We start from the raw sequence: 16159 nt of genomic DNA, 5'->3' as shown, positions 1-16159 counted from the left end.
CTTTGTTTAATTTGTTCATAAATGACTTAGGGGAGGGTATTATGAGTAATGTATCAGTGTTTGCAGATGACACAAAACTCTGCAGACCAGTCAATTCTATCCAGGATGTGACATCCCTGCAGCAGGATCTTGACCAACTGGCAATCTGGGCAGCTAAGTGGCAGATGAGATTTAATGTGGATAAATGTAAGGTCATGCACCTGGGATGTAAAAATATGCAAGCCCCGTATACCCTTAATGGGACTGCACTAGGCAAATCCCTAATGGAGAAGGACCTTGGAGTCCTTGTAGATAATAAACTTGGCTGTAGCAAGCAATGCCAGGCAGCAGCTGCAAGGGCAAACAAGGTTTTGAGCTGTATTAAAAGGGGTATAGATTCACGGGACGAGGGGGTTATTCTTCCCCTTTACAGAGCGCTGGTAAGGCCCCATCTAGAATATGCTGTTCAGTTTTGGTCTCCAGTGCTCAAACGGGACATTATTGAGTTAGAGAGGGTCCAGAGAAGGGCAACTAAGCTGGTAAAGGGTATGGAAAGTCTCAGTTATGAAGAAAGACTGGCCAAGTTGGGTCTGTTTACACTGGAGAAGAGGCGCTTAAGAGGCGACATGATAACTATGTATAAATATATAAAGGGATCGTATAATAACCTTTCTAATGTTTTATTTACCAGTAGGTCCTTCCAACGGACACGAGGGCACCCACTTCGTTTAGAAGAAGGGAGGTTCCATTTAAACATTCGGAAAGGATTTTTTACAGTGAGAGCTGTGAAGTTCTGGAATTCCCTCCCCAAATCAGTCGTGCTGGCTGATACATTATATAGCTTTAAGAAGGGGCTGGATGGATTCTTAGCAAGTGAGGGAATACAGGGTTATGGGAGATAGCTCTTAGTACTAGTTGATCCAGGGACTGGTCCGATTGCCATCTTGGAGTCAGGAAGGAATTTTTTCCCCTCTGCGGCAAATTAGAGAGGCTTCAGATGGGGTTTTTTGCCTTCCTCTGGATCAACTAGTAGTTAGGCAGGTTATATATAGGCATTATGGTTGAACTTGATGGACGTATGTCTTTTTTCAACCCAACTTACTATGTTACTATGTTATCCCTATATTAGTGTTCCTGATCTGAATAGCTTTGCCATGTGTAACTTTGGTGTACAAAAATAACTTTTACCTATTTTGAATTCATCAGAATGTGTACTTTCCAAAAATATATGGTTTTCTGGGGGTCTCTGTATAGTTAGGGGGGGGTTACGGCACATAATACGCTGTCAAGGGGCTCTGTGTGCAAAAGCTGAGTTGGCAGGGGAGAAATCCATATGCACTATTTTCATTTTGGGGTCAGTACATACCACAGACTTTGGTATAGCTATGCATATTGGGCATCAAACTGTTCAGTAGACCTTAGTTGTTCCTATTTGGGGTGATTTGCCTTTGTATGGAAGAAATTGTGTGAGATAAATGCGGCAAACTGCAACATTTTTGTGCTATTTTCTGACATGTTATTAAAACCGCTAAGCTTTGCAGATTGGTACTTTGGTGTAGAAAGGACTCTACCCATGTTGGATTTGTCAGAATGTGTACTTTACAAAAAAATAGGGTTTTTAGGGGTCACCCTACAGTTCTGCAGCTTCTACCCCTCATAAAACTGCCATGTGCTTATGAACTAGGTAAAGATAAGCCATGAAATTAGTGTGCACAAGGTATATTTGGGGGGTCTCTAAGTGCCCTGTGCTTTGATAAACCTATATACAGTGGGTATCAAACTGTTCAGTAGACCTCTGGGGTGATTAGGGTGTTTTATCTTGGGACCTAATGACCCAAGAAAATAAGATGCTGCATAGTGGAAGTTTTGAGGTGATTTTTGGAAATGCCATAAAAATCGCCAAACTTAGGAAAGCTTTGCGGCTTGGTACTTTGGAGTAGAAAGACATGGGTACCCATTTTAGATTCGGGGGAATGTGTACTTTCCAAAAATATGACTTCCTGGGGTGAATGTACTTTTTACTAGCGTTATCCCACATATAATGATGTAAATGTGTTGATTTTGCAGAAGCTGAAATTACAGAAATGATAGATCATATGGGGGGGAATGTTCACATTGGGGCCCCTACATGCCACATACTTAGGTAAACCTATACATATTGGGCATCAAACTGTTCAGTGAACCCCAGGCGTTCAAATTCAGGGTGTTTTATCATGGTACCTAATGATACGTTGGATATAAGATGCTGGAAACTGGAAGCTATGAGTGGATTTTTGGCAAATTAGCCAACTTTAGGAAAGCTTTGCGGCTTGGTACTTTGGATTAGAACGACATGGGTATTTTAGATTCGTGGGAATGTGTACTTTTCAAAAATATATGACTTTCTGGTGGTAAATGTTGATTTTGCAGAAGCTGAAATGACAGAAATGATAGATCATATGGGGGTATGTTCACATTGGGGCCCCTAATTGCCACATAATTAGGTAAACCTATACATATTGGACATCAAACTGTTCAGTGGATCCCTGGCGTTCATATTTAGGGTGTTTTATCTGGTTACTTTATGACCTGTAGGAGATAAGATACTATAGACTGGAAGCTTTGTAGTGATTTTTAAAAAATTTCACAAATTTTGATAAAAACCAATAACTTTAGGAAAGCATTACAACTTTGTAGTTTGGAGTAGACAGACAGTTGTGCCTATTCTGGATTACCCAGAATCTGTTCTTTCTAATAATGTATAATTTTCTGGGATAAACCTTCTGTTAGTGGAATTTTTGGCCTTGAAATCTAAAGTATGCAGCTTTCTGGAGCAGTGCTTTGGAAATTTGGTTGTGTACTGCTGGGAGTTTTTGACCTATACAAGTGAGAAATCTCCATAAAACTATATATATTTGGTATTGGCACGTTCAGGAGACATGGGACTTTCCAAATCAGTTGTATTTTCATGCATAAAATAATTTTTGTTTCTGGTGCATGTGTTTATATTATGGAAAATATGATTTTTTTTTCATTTTTTAGACATTTAGAAGCCTATATCTTGTTATCTTGGAATTACACAAAAATTCTACCATATTTTGAAAGCTTAGGTTGTCCTGAAAAAAACGATATATAGTTTTCCTGGGTAAACTAAAAGTCCCCCCGAGGAAAGGCCCCTAAAGTGAAACAGTGTAAAAGGTTCAAAAACTGTCTGGCAGTAGAAGTTCCGCTTTGTCCAAAACGGCAGGGGAAGGGTTAAAGCAGGTGCTTATTTTTGGCTTGGCTTGGAGGCAAGTTTTGGTTGCATAAAAACAAAATGTACTGCCAAACAGAACATCTAGTAGGCTTACAGTCTATATAGGAGCTACCACATAGCCAATAACAGTCCTTATTTGGCAACCCCAGGAACATGTTTTATGCTTGTGTTGTCTCCAAGTCTTTTTACATTTGAATGTGGCTCATGGGTAAAAAAGGTTGGGGATCCCTGATCTAGATTTTAGGCCAGTGGCACATGAGGGTGTATGCTGTGATGGAGTTGTTTCTTTGCTAAAAGTGCCACCCACCTATAAGCATATGGCAAGGAATGTTTCCACTTGCTTCTAAGACTTAATAACATCATGTTTATAAAAAACTTGATCTCATGTTCTTGTTTCTCTCCAGTGTCCGGACTTACTGTCATGTGGTTCTTCTCTTGTTTTGGGGGACCAGGTTACTGGTTTGGAAAGTGAAAGAAGCTGGACAGCAGGTGCAGAGAATACAGAAGAACACCAGGCTATTCTGGTACCAGCTGTGGAGGTTTGAGTTTCTTAACTACCATTTGTTCCCAGGCAAATAGGATATATTTATTCAACGATGAGAGATGTTTATTTGAAAGCTTTAATCTCTCGTTCTACTGGAATCTCTTCCTATACTATGTAAAATAGTACAGGTATGGGATCACTTATCTGGACACCCGTTATCCAGAAAGTTCTGAATTACAGAAAGACCATCTCCCATAGAATTATTTGCTTATAATCGAGTCTAATTTTTAAAAATGATTTCTGTTACAATTAAACAGTACCTTCTACTTGATCCCTACTAAGATATTAAATAAATCCAATAGGATTGTTTTGTCTCCAATAAGGATTAATTATGTTTTTATGATTTTTAGTAGATTTAAGATATTAAGATCCAAATTATGGAAAGATCCCTTATCCGGAAAACCCCAGGTCCCCCAGGTCCCGAGTATATATATATCAGAACAGCACAGTTAAAATAAGTAATGTTAAAGGAACACAATTATTTTATTTGTTTATGTGAATTGTGTTGGCAATTGATCTATAGTTATGCTTGCATGATCTTACATTTAATTTATACTTCAATGTAGGAGGAGCCCAGGTTATCTCTACGCCCTCCAAATGTTACCACTTCATATGCCTCTCTGCAAAATTGGCAACACCAGCCAGAGAAGTTAATATTTGAGTCTTGTGGTTATGAGTCCAGTGTAAGTATATAATGGGAAGAAGGGAAGAAGTTATGTTCTGCTTCTTTGTTTTTCTTGATTATTTCTGTTTGCTGATCATAATATAAAGGGATACTGCCATGATTTTTATAGTATACTTTTTATTTCTAAATTTCACTGTTTACATAGCAAATAATTCACTCTACTATTTAAAATTGTATTTTTTTAGTTGTAATATTGGTGTATAGGCAGCCATCTGCTTTTGCCTGATTCTGAGCATCCTGCGCTACACATTAGAACTGCTTTCAGGTAACCTATTGTTTCTTCTACTCCCATGTAATTGGACGAGTCGCAAGCTGGACTATGATTTCTTACTATTGAGTGCTGTTGTGGTAGCAGCTCCCAGTAGATATCTTGCTACTTTTCTTTTGTTCTGCTGATCGGCTGTTGGGGGGGGTTGTTAAGGAGCTCTGCTATAGAGCTATACTAATGTGCTTTAAAGAAAAAAAAAATGTTTCCCCATGACAGTATTTCTTTAATGTATTTGGTCTCACCCACCATTCTATACACCAAACGTTGGTGGGCACTATAGCCCCTGCTGACCCAGCCCGCTCCCACCCTGATCACAGAGGGGGGTGTAGTACGCAAGGGGGGGTGGGGATGGGCAGGAAATGGGCATATTTTGCGAGTAAAAGATTGATTATTGTGCTTTAGATGTCTAAGTCCCTATGCCAACAGAATTATTTGTGTTTTATAAGCAGTGTATTAAATAATAAAAAGACAGTGGAAACTAGAAAGGGAAGTTTGAGAACAAACTTCATGTTGGGTTGAAAAACATGAAGTCACTGAATGGGCTCTGCCCACTTTCTCTAACCTTGGACCACAGTTATATAGTAAAAACCACTGTGCAAAGTTTGGGGACGCTGGTTTTAATAGTGTCTGAATGGCAGCAACTTAAATTTCCCCACTGAAAGTCAACGAGTGACTTTTTCTAACCTGGAACTGCAGTTACCCAGTGACTAACTCTGCAAAGTTTAGGGACCCTAGGATTAATAGTTACAGAACGGCAGCAGTTAAAATTTAAACCAATAAAAGTCAATAGGTGAATTGTGATTGGTGGTTGGTGGGTGCGCCCACTTTTTCTAACCTTGAGTTGAAGTCACCCAGTGACAAACAGTGGGCACCCTGGCATAAATAGTGTGAGAATGACAGCATTTTAAATTTAAACCAATAAAATTCAATGGATGAAATCTGATTGGCTGTAACCCAACCCACTTTTCCTATTTTTGAACTGCAGTCCCCCAGTGACCAACTTTGCAAATTTTGGGGACTCAGGCATAAAAATTGTGAGACTTGACAGCATTTTACACTTCACCATTGAAAGTAAATAGGTGAAATGTTATTGGCTGTTGGTGGCTCCGTCCACTTTTTTCCAACTTTGAACGGCAAATACCCAGTGAGTAACTCTGGAAACTTTAACAACCCTGGAATTAATATTTAAATAATGGCATCAGTTTGAAATCTAATGGGTGGAAATGGATTTGCTGTTGGTGGCTCCTCCCACTTGTTCTAACCCTGAATATGTAGTCATCCAGTGACTGACTGTGCAAAGTTTGGGAACCCTGACATAAATAGTGTGAGAAAAGCAGCATTTTAAATTTAAACCAAAAAAAAAAATCAATAGGTAAAGTCTGATTGGCTGTTGGTGGCTCCACCCACTTTTTAAAACCTAAAAATGCAGTCCCCTAGTGACCCTGGTGTTAATACTGTAAGAATGGCAGCAGGTTGAATTTCCCCATTGAAAATCAATAGTTAAAATCTGATTGGCTGTTGGTGGCTCCAGCCACTTTTTCTAACTCTTAACCAGGTGACTAGTTCTGCAAAGTTTGGAGACCTTAGTATTAATATTTAAAGAATGGCCGCAGTTTAAATGTAAACATATGAAGTCTATAGGTTAAATCTGATTGGTTGTTGTTGGCCCCTCCCACTTTTCTAAACTTGGAACATAGTCACCTAGTGACAAACCGTGCAAAGTTTGGGGACCCTGACATTAAACATGCGAGAATGGCAGCAGTTACAATTTCCCCACTGAAAACAATAAAATAAATATGATTGGCTTTTGGCAGCCCCGCCCACTTTTTCTAACCTTGAGTACGAAGTCACTGTGCAAAGTTTGCGAACCCTGGCATCAAACCAATAAAATTCAATAGGTAAAATCTGATTGGCTGTTTGTGGCCCTGCCGACTATTTTTTAAAACTAAAACTGCAGTCCTCTAGTGACCAAATGTGAAAAGTTTAGGGACCCTGGTGTTAATACTGTGAGAATGGCAGCAGGTTGAATTTCCCCATTTACAGTCAATAGGTAAAATCTGATTGGCTGTTGGTGGCTCCACCCACTTACAAAAATACAAAAAACCTTAAATGCGTAGTCACCCAGTGTCTGACTGCAAAGTTTGGGAACCCTGGCAAGAATCCAATAAAAATCAATAGGTGAAATCTGATTGGTTGTTGGTGGCTCCGCACACTTTTGTAAAATTAAAACTGCAGTCCCCTAGTGACCAACTGTGAAAAGTTTGGGGACCCTGGTGTTAATTCTGTGAGAATGGCAGCAGGTTGAATTTCCCCATTGAAAGTCAATAGGTAAACTTATTTTGGCTGTTGGTGGCTCCGCCCACTTTTTCTTACCTTGAACCACAGTTACCTGGTGCCTAACTCTGCAAAGTTTGGGGACCCTGGCGTTATTACTGTGAGAATGGCAGCAGGTTGGATTTCCCCCAAATCAATAGGTAAAATCTGATTGGCTGTTCACAGCTATGCCCACTTTTGGACATCTAGCAATCATCATATTTTCATTCAGGCTGACCCCATGAATATGTGATTCAAGTTTGGGGAGTATAGCCTCAAAGCTGTAAGATTGGCAGCAGTTTCAATTTCCCCATTAAAGTCAATGGGTGAAATTTGATTGACTGTTGTTGCCCCCTCCCACTTTGGGGTCATCCAACAAATGTCGCTGTTTCATTCGGCGTGACCCCATTATTATGTTATTCAAGTTTGGGGTGTGTAGCTTCAAAGCTGTAAGAGTGGCAGCAGTGAAAATCTTCCCTGTCAAAGTCAATGGAAAAATTGGGGTGTTCGGAGCGGCGCCACGAAAAGACGAGGAGAAGAAGAAGAAGAAGAAGCCAAAGTTGAAGAACAGTATGTTGGGGTTTTCAACCCAACACAATTACCTGGAATTTAGTGTTGTTATGATACAGGCATGTAATAGTTAAATAAAGCAGGCCAAGATATTTATAAATCATTCTGCCAGTACAGATATGGGACCTGTTATCCAGAATACTCAGGACCTGGGGGTTTTTCAGATAAGGGATCTTACCATAATTTGGATCACCACACTTCAATCTTATTGGGTTTAAATTATTTTTTAGTAGATTTTTGGCAAAAGAGCCCAGAAAGTTAACACGCTACACATGCACTTAGATACAATTGTCTCTTGGGGGAATTTAGACTTGCAGCTTAAAGGGCAATTTCAACCCTTTTAGCAAAAAAAAAAAAAAAAAGACCCCAAAACCTGCCAAATTTAGTAAAAAGGGGTGGTATTTAGGGGGTGTGGTCACAAAAATTGGCATGGTCAATAAAAAAAAATCTGCGCTATGAGCTGCATTTCTTTTTTTCGGTCTTTCCATTTTCCAAATGTTGGGAGGTATGGTGTAAAGGAGTCACTGTGATACCCTACTCTAAGCCCTGGCTGTAACAGACTGTTAAGAGCCATGCCATGTGGGGGAGTGAAAGCTCACAAAGGAGTTAGAGTTCACATCAGACCCCTTCATAGGTGACATGGAGGTCACATAAAAATATAGACTCAATAATCATCCCAGACTCCATACCTGTTACCTGAGTCTGTCAGTTAGGAATATCTGGATAGGGGCAGGTCACACAGCATTGGTCTTTGGTGTGTATGGATCCAGTAGGTAAAAATATGACCAATGAATATAATTTCTTCTGTTCTTGTAAGTAGTTATGGTCCATACCAGCACTTACTAACAGGAGGTTATAAAAACTTATGTTGTGTCCTGCTAGGCCACACCCCCTTGCATTCCTTCAGGAGAGGGGTTGTCTACTATACCTGATGCTGATGCCCCTTAAACTGTGATAGCTCTTCTACTTATGCTTTGGATTTATTTTGGAGGATGGCACTATTTGCTGGTAGGAAGAGTGTGTGTTTCAATTACAATAACCCTTGGCCTCTCTTATTGCCAGTGTGAGATGTATGAGAGTGGTGGCAGTGAGTTTTGTTTGTGTTGGTTGATCTTTAGGGTGCCATGATGCTTGTCTAATGTGTGCAAGTTGGGTAGGACACTGAGCAAGTGGCTCCTTACAGCCACAGCTAAAGTCACATGCAACTGGAAGTGCATAATCCTGAAGTATAGAATAATTTCTTACTTCTGCACAGCGGTTGCCTACTAATTCTTAAATTACAAGTTGCTGCATACACCAAAAGACCATAGATTTGGTAAAATACTACTCCCCTGGTAGTGGAATAGCTCTAGGGCTACATTTAAAGGAGACATATACAATAAATTTTCACTTTATCTTAAAAAGCAGCTAACACAGAAAAATTGAATACAATAAAGTTTATTTTCTACTTACTCTTCAAGAAGGCTGTTAAATCCCTGCTGAAACACTGCAGCCCCTCCCATCCACAGGGCTTCCTGCCAGAAGCAAGTCTCTGTCTTCAGCTCGGGCCGCCGGCCCTAGCTTCTTTCCCATAGACACGCTGCAGCCAATGAGAGAGGAGTGGGCGTGAGATGTGGGCGGGGACTTTGGTGATGTCATTTCCCCGCCCACCTCAGTCACGCTGGGGTCCTTCTCTCTTGTTCTGCTCCCAGCCCCGCCCAGCCCTCCTGAAAAGCTGTTCACTTGGCTGGCAGCGTCTGTGACTCGATCCTTGTAAGTAAGCCTCTTAAATCTCTTTATTGAAAAATAATATTTTGCCAAAAAAAACGTTTTTCATACTAAAGGAGTCTATTCTATAGACTGTACCTAATGAAAAGAAATGTGTTTGTTTTTACATGCAACTCCCTGCAACTTGTACTTTGACACCTAAACTGTTTTTTTTTTGTATTTTCTCCTGCAACAACTCCCTGCAACTTGTACTTTGACACCTAAACTGGGTTTTTTTGGTATTTTCCCCTGCAACAACTCCCTGCAACTTGTACTTTGATACCTAAACTGGGTTTTTTTTGTATTTTCTCCTGCAACAACTCCCTGCAACTTGTACTTTGATACCTAAACTGGGTTTTTTTTGTATTTTCTCCTGCAACAACTCCCTGCAACTTGTACTTTGATACCTAAATTGGGTTTTTTTGGTATTTTCCCCTGCAACAACTCCCTGCAACTTGTACTTTGATACCTAAACTGGGTTTTTTTTGTATTTTCTCCTGCAACAACTCCCTGCAACTTGTACTTTGACACCTAAACTGGGTTTTTTTTTGTATTTTCTCCTGCAACAACTCCCTGCAACTTGTACTTTGACACCTAAACTGGGTTTTTTTGGTATTTTCTCCTGCAACAACTCCCTGCAACTTGTACTTTGATACCTAAATTGGGTTTTTTTGGTATTTTCCCCTGCAACAACTCCCTGCAACTTGTACTTTGATACCTAAACTGGGTTTTTTTTGTATTTTCTCCTGCAACAACTCCCTGCAACTTGTACTTTGATACCTAAATTGGGTTTTTTTGGTATTTTCCCCTGCAACAACTCCCTGCAACTTGTACTTTGATACCTAAACTGGGTTTTTTTTGTATTTTCTCCTGCAACAACTCCCTGCAACTTGTACTTTGATACCTAAATTGGGTTTTTTTGGTATTTTCCCCTGCAACAACTCCCTGCAACTTGTACTTTGATACCTAAACTGGGTTTTTTTTGTATTTTCTCCTGCAACAACTCCCTGCAACTTGTACTTTGACACCTAAACTGGGTTTTTTTTTGTATTTTCTCCTGCAACAACTCCCTGCAACTTGTACTTTGACACCTAAACTGGGTTTTTTTTTGTATTTTCTCCTGCAACAACTCCCTGCAACTTGTACTTTGACACCTAAACTGGGGTTTTTTTTTGTATTTTCTCCTGCAACAACTCCCTGCAACTTGTACTTTGACACCTAAACTGGGGTTTTTTTTGTATTTTCTCCTGCAACAACTCCCTGCAACTTGTACTTTGACACCTAAACTGGCCGTTTTTTTGTATTTTCTCCTGCAACAACTCCCTGCAACTTGTACTTTGACACCTAAACTGGCCGTTTTTTGGTATTTTCTCCTGCAACAACTCCCTGCAACTTGTACTTTGATACCTAAACTGGCCGTTTTTCGGTATTTTCCCCTGCAACAACTCCCTGCAACTTGTACTTTGACACCTAAACTGGCCGTTTTTTGGTATTTTCCCCTGCAACAACTCCCTGCAACTTGTACTTTGACACCTAAACTGGCTGTTTTTTGGTATTTTCTCCTGCAACAACTCCCTGCAACTTGTACTTTGACACCTAAACTGGCTGTTTTTTGGTATTTTCCCCTGCAACAACTCCCTGCAACTTGTACTTTGACACCTAAACTGGCTGTTTTTTGGTATTTTCTCCTGCAACAACTCCCTGCAACTTGTACTTTGACACCTAAACTGGCCGTTTTTTTGTATTTTCTCCTGCAACAACTCCCTGCAACTTGTACTTTGACACCTAAACTGGCTGTTTTTTGGTATTTTCTCCTGCAACAACTCCCTCCAACTTGTACTTTGATACCTAAACTGGCCGTTTTTTGGTATTTTCCCCTGCAACAACTCCCTGCAACTTGTACTTTGATACCTAAACTGGCTGGTTTTTGGTATTTTCTCCTGCAACAACTCCCTGCAACTTGTACTTTGATACCTAAACTGGCTGTTTTTTGCTATTTTCCCCTGCAACAACTCCCTGCAACTTGTACTTTGACACCTAAACTGGCTGTTTTTTGGTATTTTCTCCTGCAACAACTCCCTGCAACTTGTACTTTGACACCTAAACTGGCTGTTTTTTGGTATTTTCTCCTGCAACAACTCCCTGCAACTTGTAAAGATCAGGCAGCAGCACAGGACAGCTATGTGCAGACTGGTAACAGATACACAGGCAGGGAGGTGGGAGGGGTTTTCCCTGCTACAGCAGAGTTCAGCCTGTCAGTCAGTGCTGTGACCATTTCCTGTGGGAGAATGAAGAGACACTCCCATCTCTCATTTCAGTTTAGCTTCAGAGGAGTGAAGATCTCTCTGCAGCTCTGATATAAAAACGATTTTAGCAGGTAAAATGCATTCAAATCGTTTTTTTTCTGCAAGATTACATAGATTGAAGAAAGATGAATCATATAACTGAATATGAAGGTGATATGAAATGTCTCCTTTAAAATGTCTTTCTTTTGTAATAAAGTACTTATATAATTATGGGTTCTAGTAATTTACTAGTGTTACCATTCAGTTTTAATATTTGTAACTGATTTATCCTTTCTCTGCAAAACTGCACTGCATACTCAAGATGAGGCCTTACCAGGGACATAGGAAGAGGCCCTCCTACTTCTCCCCCTCCCTGCATAATCTCAGGAGCGTGCTCCGCTAGCACCACAATCCAAAAAGAGCGGGAGATAAGAAAGCCGCCCATTCCAATCTCTAAACCAGCATGAAAGTCTCGAGTAGCCACTAAGTGACACAGGTTGTTATCCTCTAATTCTTCTCAATTAAGAAAACTCCCAACACACTACATTTAGTGGGGCTTGGATGAGTTCTTGAACAAGCATAATATCCACGGCTATTGGTATACTAAAATCTACAGTTAGTATTGATATTGGTATATATGGTTTATGTATGTGAGTGTATTGATCAGTATAGGTTTGTGTGTGCTGGGTTTACTTGGAAAGGTTGAACTTGATGGACTTATTAGTTACAATTGTATCTCCGTGCAGGTGGGGCTTTTCACTTTTCTGGGCACTCTGCCAAAAGCCCACTTATTTAATTAAAAGATAGAAACAATGTTTATAAGTGCAGGTGATGCTCATTAAGATTTTTGGGCTCTCAGCCAAAAGCTACTCGGGACTGTGGGTTGAGCTGTCAAAAGAGGGGACTGTCCTGTGAAAATCGGGACAGTTGGGCAGTATTTTACATTGCTACTGATCAAATTGTCATACAATGCTCAGGGTACACTTAGAAAAATTGAGAAAATATGGGAACCCTGGCTAGACGCCAACCCCAGCATATCCCTCCCGCACGACTAACACACACATAACCCTTTGTGTACTCCAACAACTTGATGCTGTTCAATCTTAAAATGGTCACTAACTATATGATGTAAGTGCCAACTTTGTTTATCTGTTTTATATTTTTATTTCTTTAGTTTGATTGTAAAATGCAAAAAAAAAACAAAATAGTGGACATAATTTGCTTACAAATGATACAGAAAAAAAGCAAATGTGCTTAATCAGTTATTTTCTTTGGTGCATAAATGGAAAATCAGTTCCTTATTTTCTGTCTTTGCACTCTTGGGAATGTGCCTTTGTTGGTTACTTATTACTTTTTCCTAGAGAAAATATCTTTAGTATATCTCTAGTAAATTTGTCCCCAATTGGCTTTCCCCTTTTAACACTTTAAGCGCCACCGGACGTAGAATCTACGTCCTGTGGATAAAAGTACCCAAGTGCCACAGAACGTAGATTCTATGTCCTGCAGCACTTCAAGATTTGGGAGCGGAGGAGCAGCTCTCGTTGCCCAGCCCCTAGACAACAAGCAGAGGCGGGGTAACGAGTGGGCCCTGGGGCGTGATCGACCAGGGGCCCCATAGGAAAAGCCAGGCACGTAGATTCTACATGCCTGCCTTTTCCTGCTCTTTCCCCTCCTGCGCCACCCACTCACTGGATCCTGCATTGTGTACACACACACACTTACACATGCAATTTTGTGGATTTTTTTTTTTATCTCATCGCTTTTTTTTCTTGTCTGAAAAAAGTTTTTTTTGCAATTGTGGATAGCAGATTCGCTACCCACACTGTGCAACACCTTTTTGTATATTATTTTGGTGTTTTTATTACATTTTCTGTGGTTTTGGTGCATTTTTAGTCATATTATTACATTTTTAGCCATTTCATAGCATTTTCAGTTAAACAGTTGTTGTTCGCTTGATTTTGTCTGTAAAACTAATTTGCCCAAGCCAAAATACTCAAACTGGGATTCTGACTGCAGATATCACTAGGCAAAAAAAACATTGTTTTTAGTGATTTTTTGGGGAATTTAGCAATTTTTATTGCATTTTACATTGTTCTTTGTTACTTGTCTTTGCCCATGGACATTTTGTCTGCTGTATTTCAATTTGGCTTCCTCTGTACACCACATAGTTTGGTAAATCTGTGTATATTGGCATCAAACTGGTTAGTAGACCCCTGGCGTTCATATTTAGAGTTTTTAATGTTGGTATGTTACGAAATGTGGTGTATGTAATAGGGCATAATGCAAGCTTTGTGACAGTTTTCAGAAATGTTATAAAAACCGTAACGTTTAGCATAGCTTTGTAGTTTGCAGTAGAAAGATGTATTTACCCATTTTTGTTTTGTCAGAATGTGTACTTTCGTAAAATATATGGTTTTCTAGGGTCTCTGTACTGTTAAGTGGGTCTTTTGGCACATAATGCACATACTGGGTGCAAAAATTGCTGGAGCCGGAGCGTCATATGTGAAAATTCATAAGAACTATTTTTATTTGTGTGCCCCTGTACTCCACATAGTTTGGTAAATCTATGCATATAGGGCATCAAACTGTTCGGTAGACCCCTAGCATTCATATTTAGAATGATTTATGTTGATACGTTACAAAATGTGGGGGTACATAATGGGGTAAATGCAAGCTTTGTGACGATTTTCAGCATTGCTTTGTAGTCTGGTAGTTTGCAGTAGAAAGATGTATTTACCCATGTGTACTTTCAGAAAATGTATGGTTTTTCTAGGTTCTCCGTACTATTAGGGGGGTGTTATGGCAGATAATATACATGCCGGTAGCTTATATTGCTTTGTATGCACTAACTTCCTTTTGGGGTCTCTAAATGCCAGATACATTGGTGATCCTATGCACAATGGGTATCAAACTGTTCAGTGGACCCTTGGCTTTCATATTTAGGATGTGTTTTCTTGGTACCTAATGTTATGTGGGAGATAAGGTGCTTGAAATTTGAAGGTTTGTTGCCTTTTTCAGGTATTTCATCACAACCGCCAAATTTGGGCAAGCATTGCGACTCTGTAGTTTGGAGTAGAAAAACATGGGTACCCATTTTGAATTCACCCAAATGTGTACTTTCCAAAAATATATGGTTTGGGGGGGGGGGGTCAATGTATTTTTTTGTGTTTTTACCCCACAAAAATGCAGTAAATGTATTGAAGTAGTTAAAGAGATCTCCTGGGCAATTTGTATACGCCAACATTCTTTTGAGGTCTATAAATGCTAGATACATCAGTGATCCTATGCACAATGGGCATCAAACTGTTCAGTGGGCACTTGGCTTTCATATTTAGGATGTTATCTTAGTACCTAATGTTATGTGGGAGATATAATGCTTTAAAATGGAAGCTTTGAGGGGATTTTTTTTTCATAGAAACAGCTAAATTAATTGCTGTTTGGTACTTAGGAGTTGGAAGACTTGGTTACCCATTTTGGATTCGGCAGAATGTGTACTTTTCAAAATTATATGGTTTCCTGGGATAAACCTAATGTTCCAGGATTTTTTGCTTTGGAATCTAAAGTATGCTGTATTCTGCTGTAATGCTTTTAAAATTTGATAATTTACTGTTGGGAGTTTTTGATCTATAGAATCTAAAAACTCCATAAAACTATACTTATCAGGTAATTGGCACATTCGGGAGACATGAGGCTTTCCAAATCGGTTGAGTTTTTGTCCATAGAATAAAATGTTTTTGGTATAAATCCCCATATCATGAAAATATAATTTTCCTTTTTTTTTTTGTATTTCGAGCTCTAAATCTTGTTCCAGAAGTGGAAATACACAAAAAACTCAGATTTGGAAACCTCAGGTTCTCCTGAAAAAAAAACAATATATAGTTTGTCTACCTAAACTTAAGCCCCCCCCAGTAAATGCCCCTAAAATTAGAGAGGACAGAATGTTTACAAAACGTCTGGCACTGAGGGGAACCGAAATGTGAAATTCTTCTGGCACTTAAAGGGTTAAAGGAAAATGTTTGTTTTTCAGAATAAGTTTACCATACACCTTGTCATTTTGCAGCAATGGGCAGTACTTATTTATTATCTTTTTGACTAAGGGTGTATGGGAAACAAAGGTTGTTACACAGGGGAGCCTATAGATTTTGGACTCAGTCCGGGTTTTTTCCTTTACTAATTCTATCCTTTTAATAATAGCAACCCTGTCTCTTTCTTGTTTGTGTCCAGCATGCAGCAAAAACACATGCAACTATAACCCCAGTAGTAAAATTAACTTTTATTCTTTTCTGTCATCCAGTACTTAGGGTCAATGCTCATCAGAGATTTACGGGGGACCGAATCAACACAAGATGCATGTGCCAAGATGAGGGTAAGTATGGCTGAGTGTAGTATAATGACTTTGTTTTAAACCAGTGCTGTCCATTGCTGTTCAGCTGGCGGCCCGCGACCCCCCTCTGTGTGGCCCCCCACCTTTCTGGCTGCTTTAATGGCTTACCTTTGTGTAAGCTTAAAATGGTATCAGTACTGAGACTAACTG

At 39.6% G+C, this 16159-nt stretch overlaps 1 protein-coding gene across 7 annotated transcripts in view; it reads left to right on the top strand.

Annotated features, from left to right (window-relative positions):
• anks1a (ankyrin repeat and sterile alpha motif domain containing 1A) overlaps window positions 1-16159 on the top strand; it is a 169969-nt gene that overhangs the window by 118724 nt on the left and 35086 nt on the right. For 6 of the 7 annotated variants that reach the window (XM_031895640.1, XM_031895638.1, XM_031895637.1 and 3 more), the window contains 3 exons: window positions 3619-3753; window positions 4325-4441; window positions 15920-15991. In XM_031895640.1, coding sequence (XP_031751500.1) covers window positions 3619-3753; window positions 4325-4441; window positions 15920-15991 — 324 coding nt within the window. The remainder of the gene's footprint in view (window positions 1-3618; window positions 3754-4324; window positions 4442-15919; window positions 15992-16159) is intronic. The other variant, XM_031895639.1, reaches the window with a different exon arrangement.

The sequence above is a fragment of the Xenopus tropicalis genome, chromosome 2 (genome assembly GCF_000004195.4).
Source record: "Xenopus tropicalis strain Nigerian chromosome 2, UCB_Xtro_10.0, whole genome shotgun sequence".
NCBI classification, from domain to species: Eukaryota; Metazoa; Chordata; class Amphibia; order Anura; family Pipidae; genus Xenopus; species Xenopus tropicalis.
This window is presented reverse-complemented; position numbering and strand designations above follow the sequence as displayed.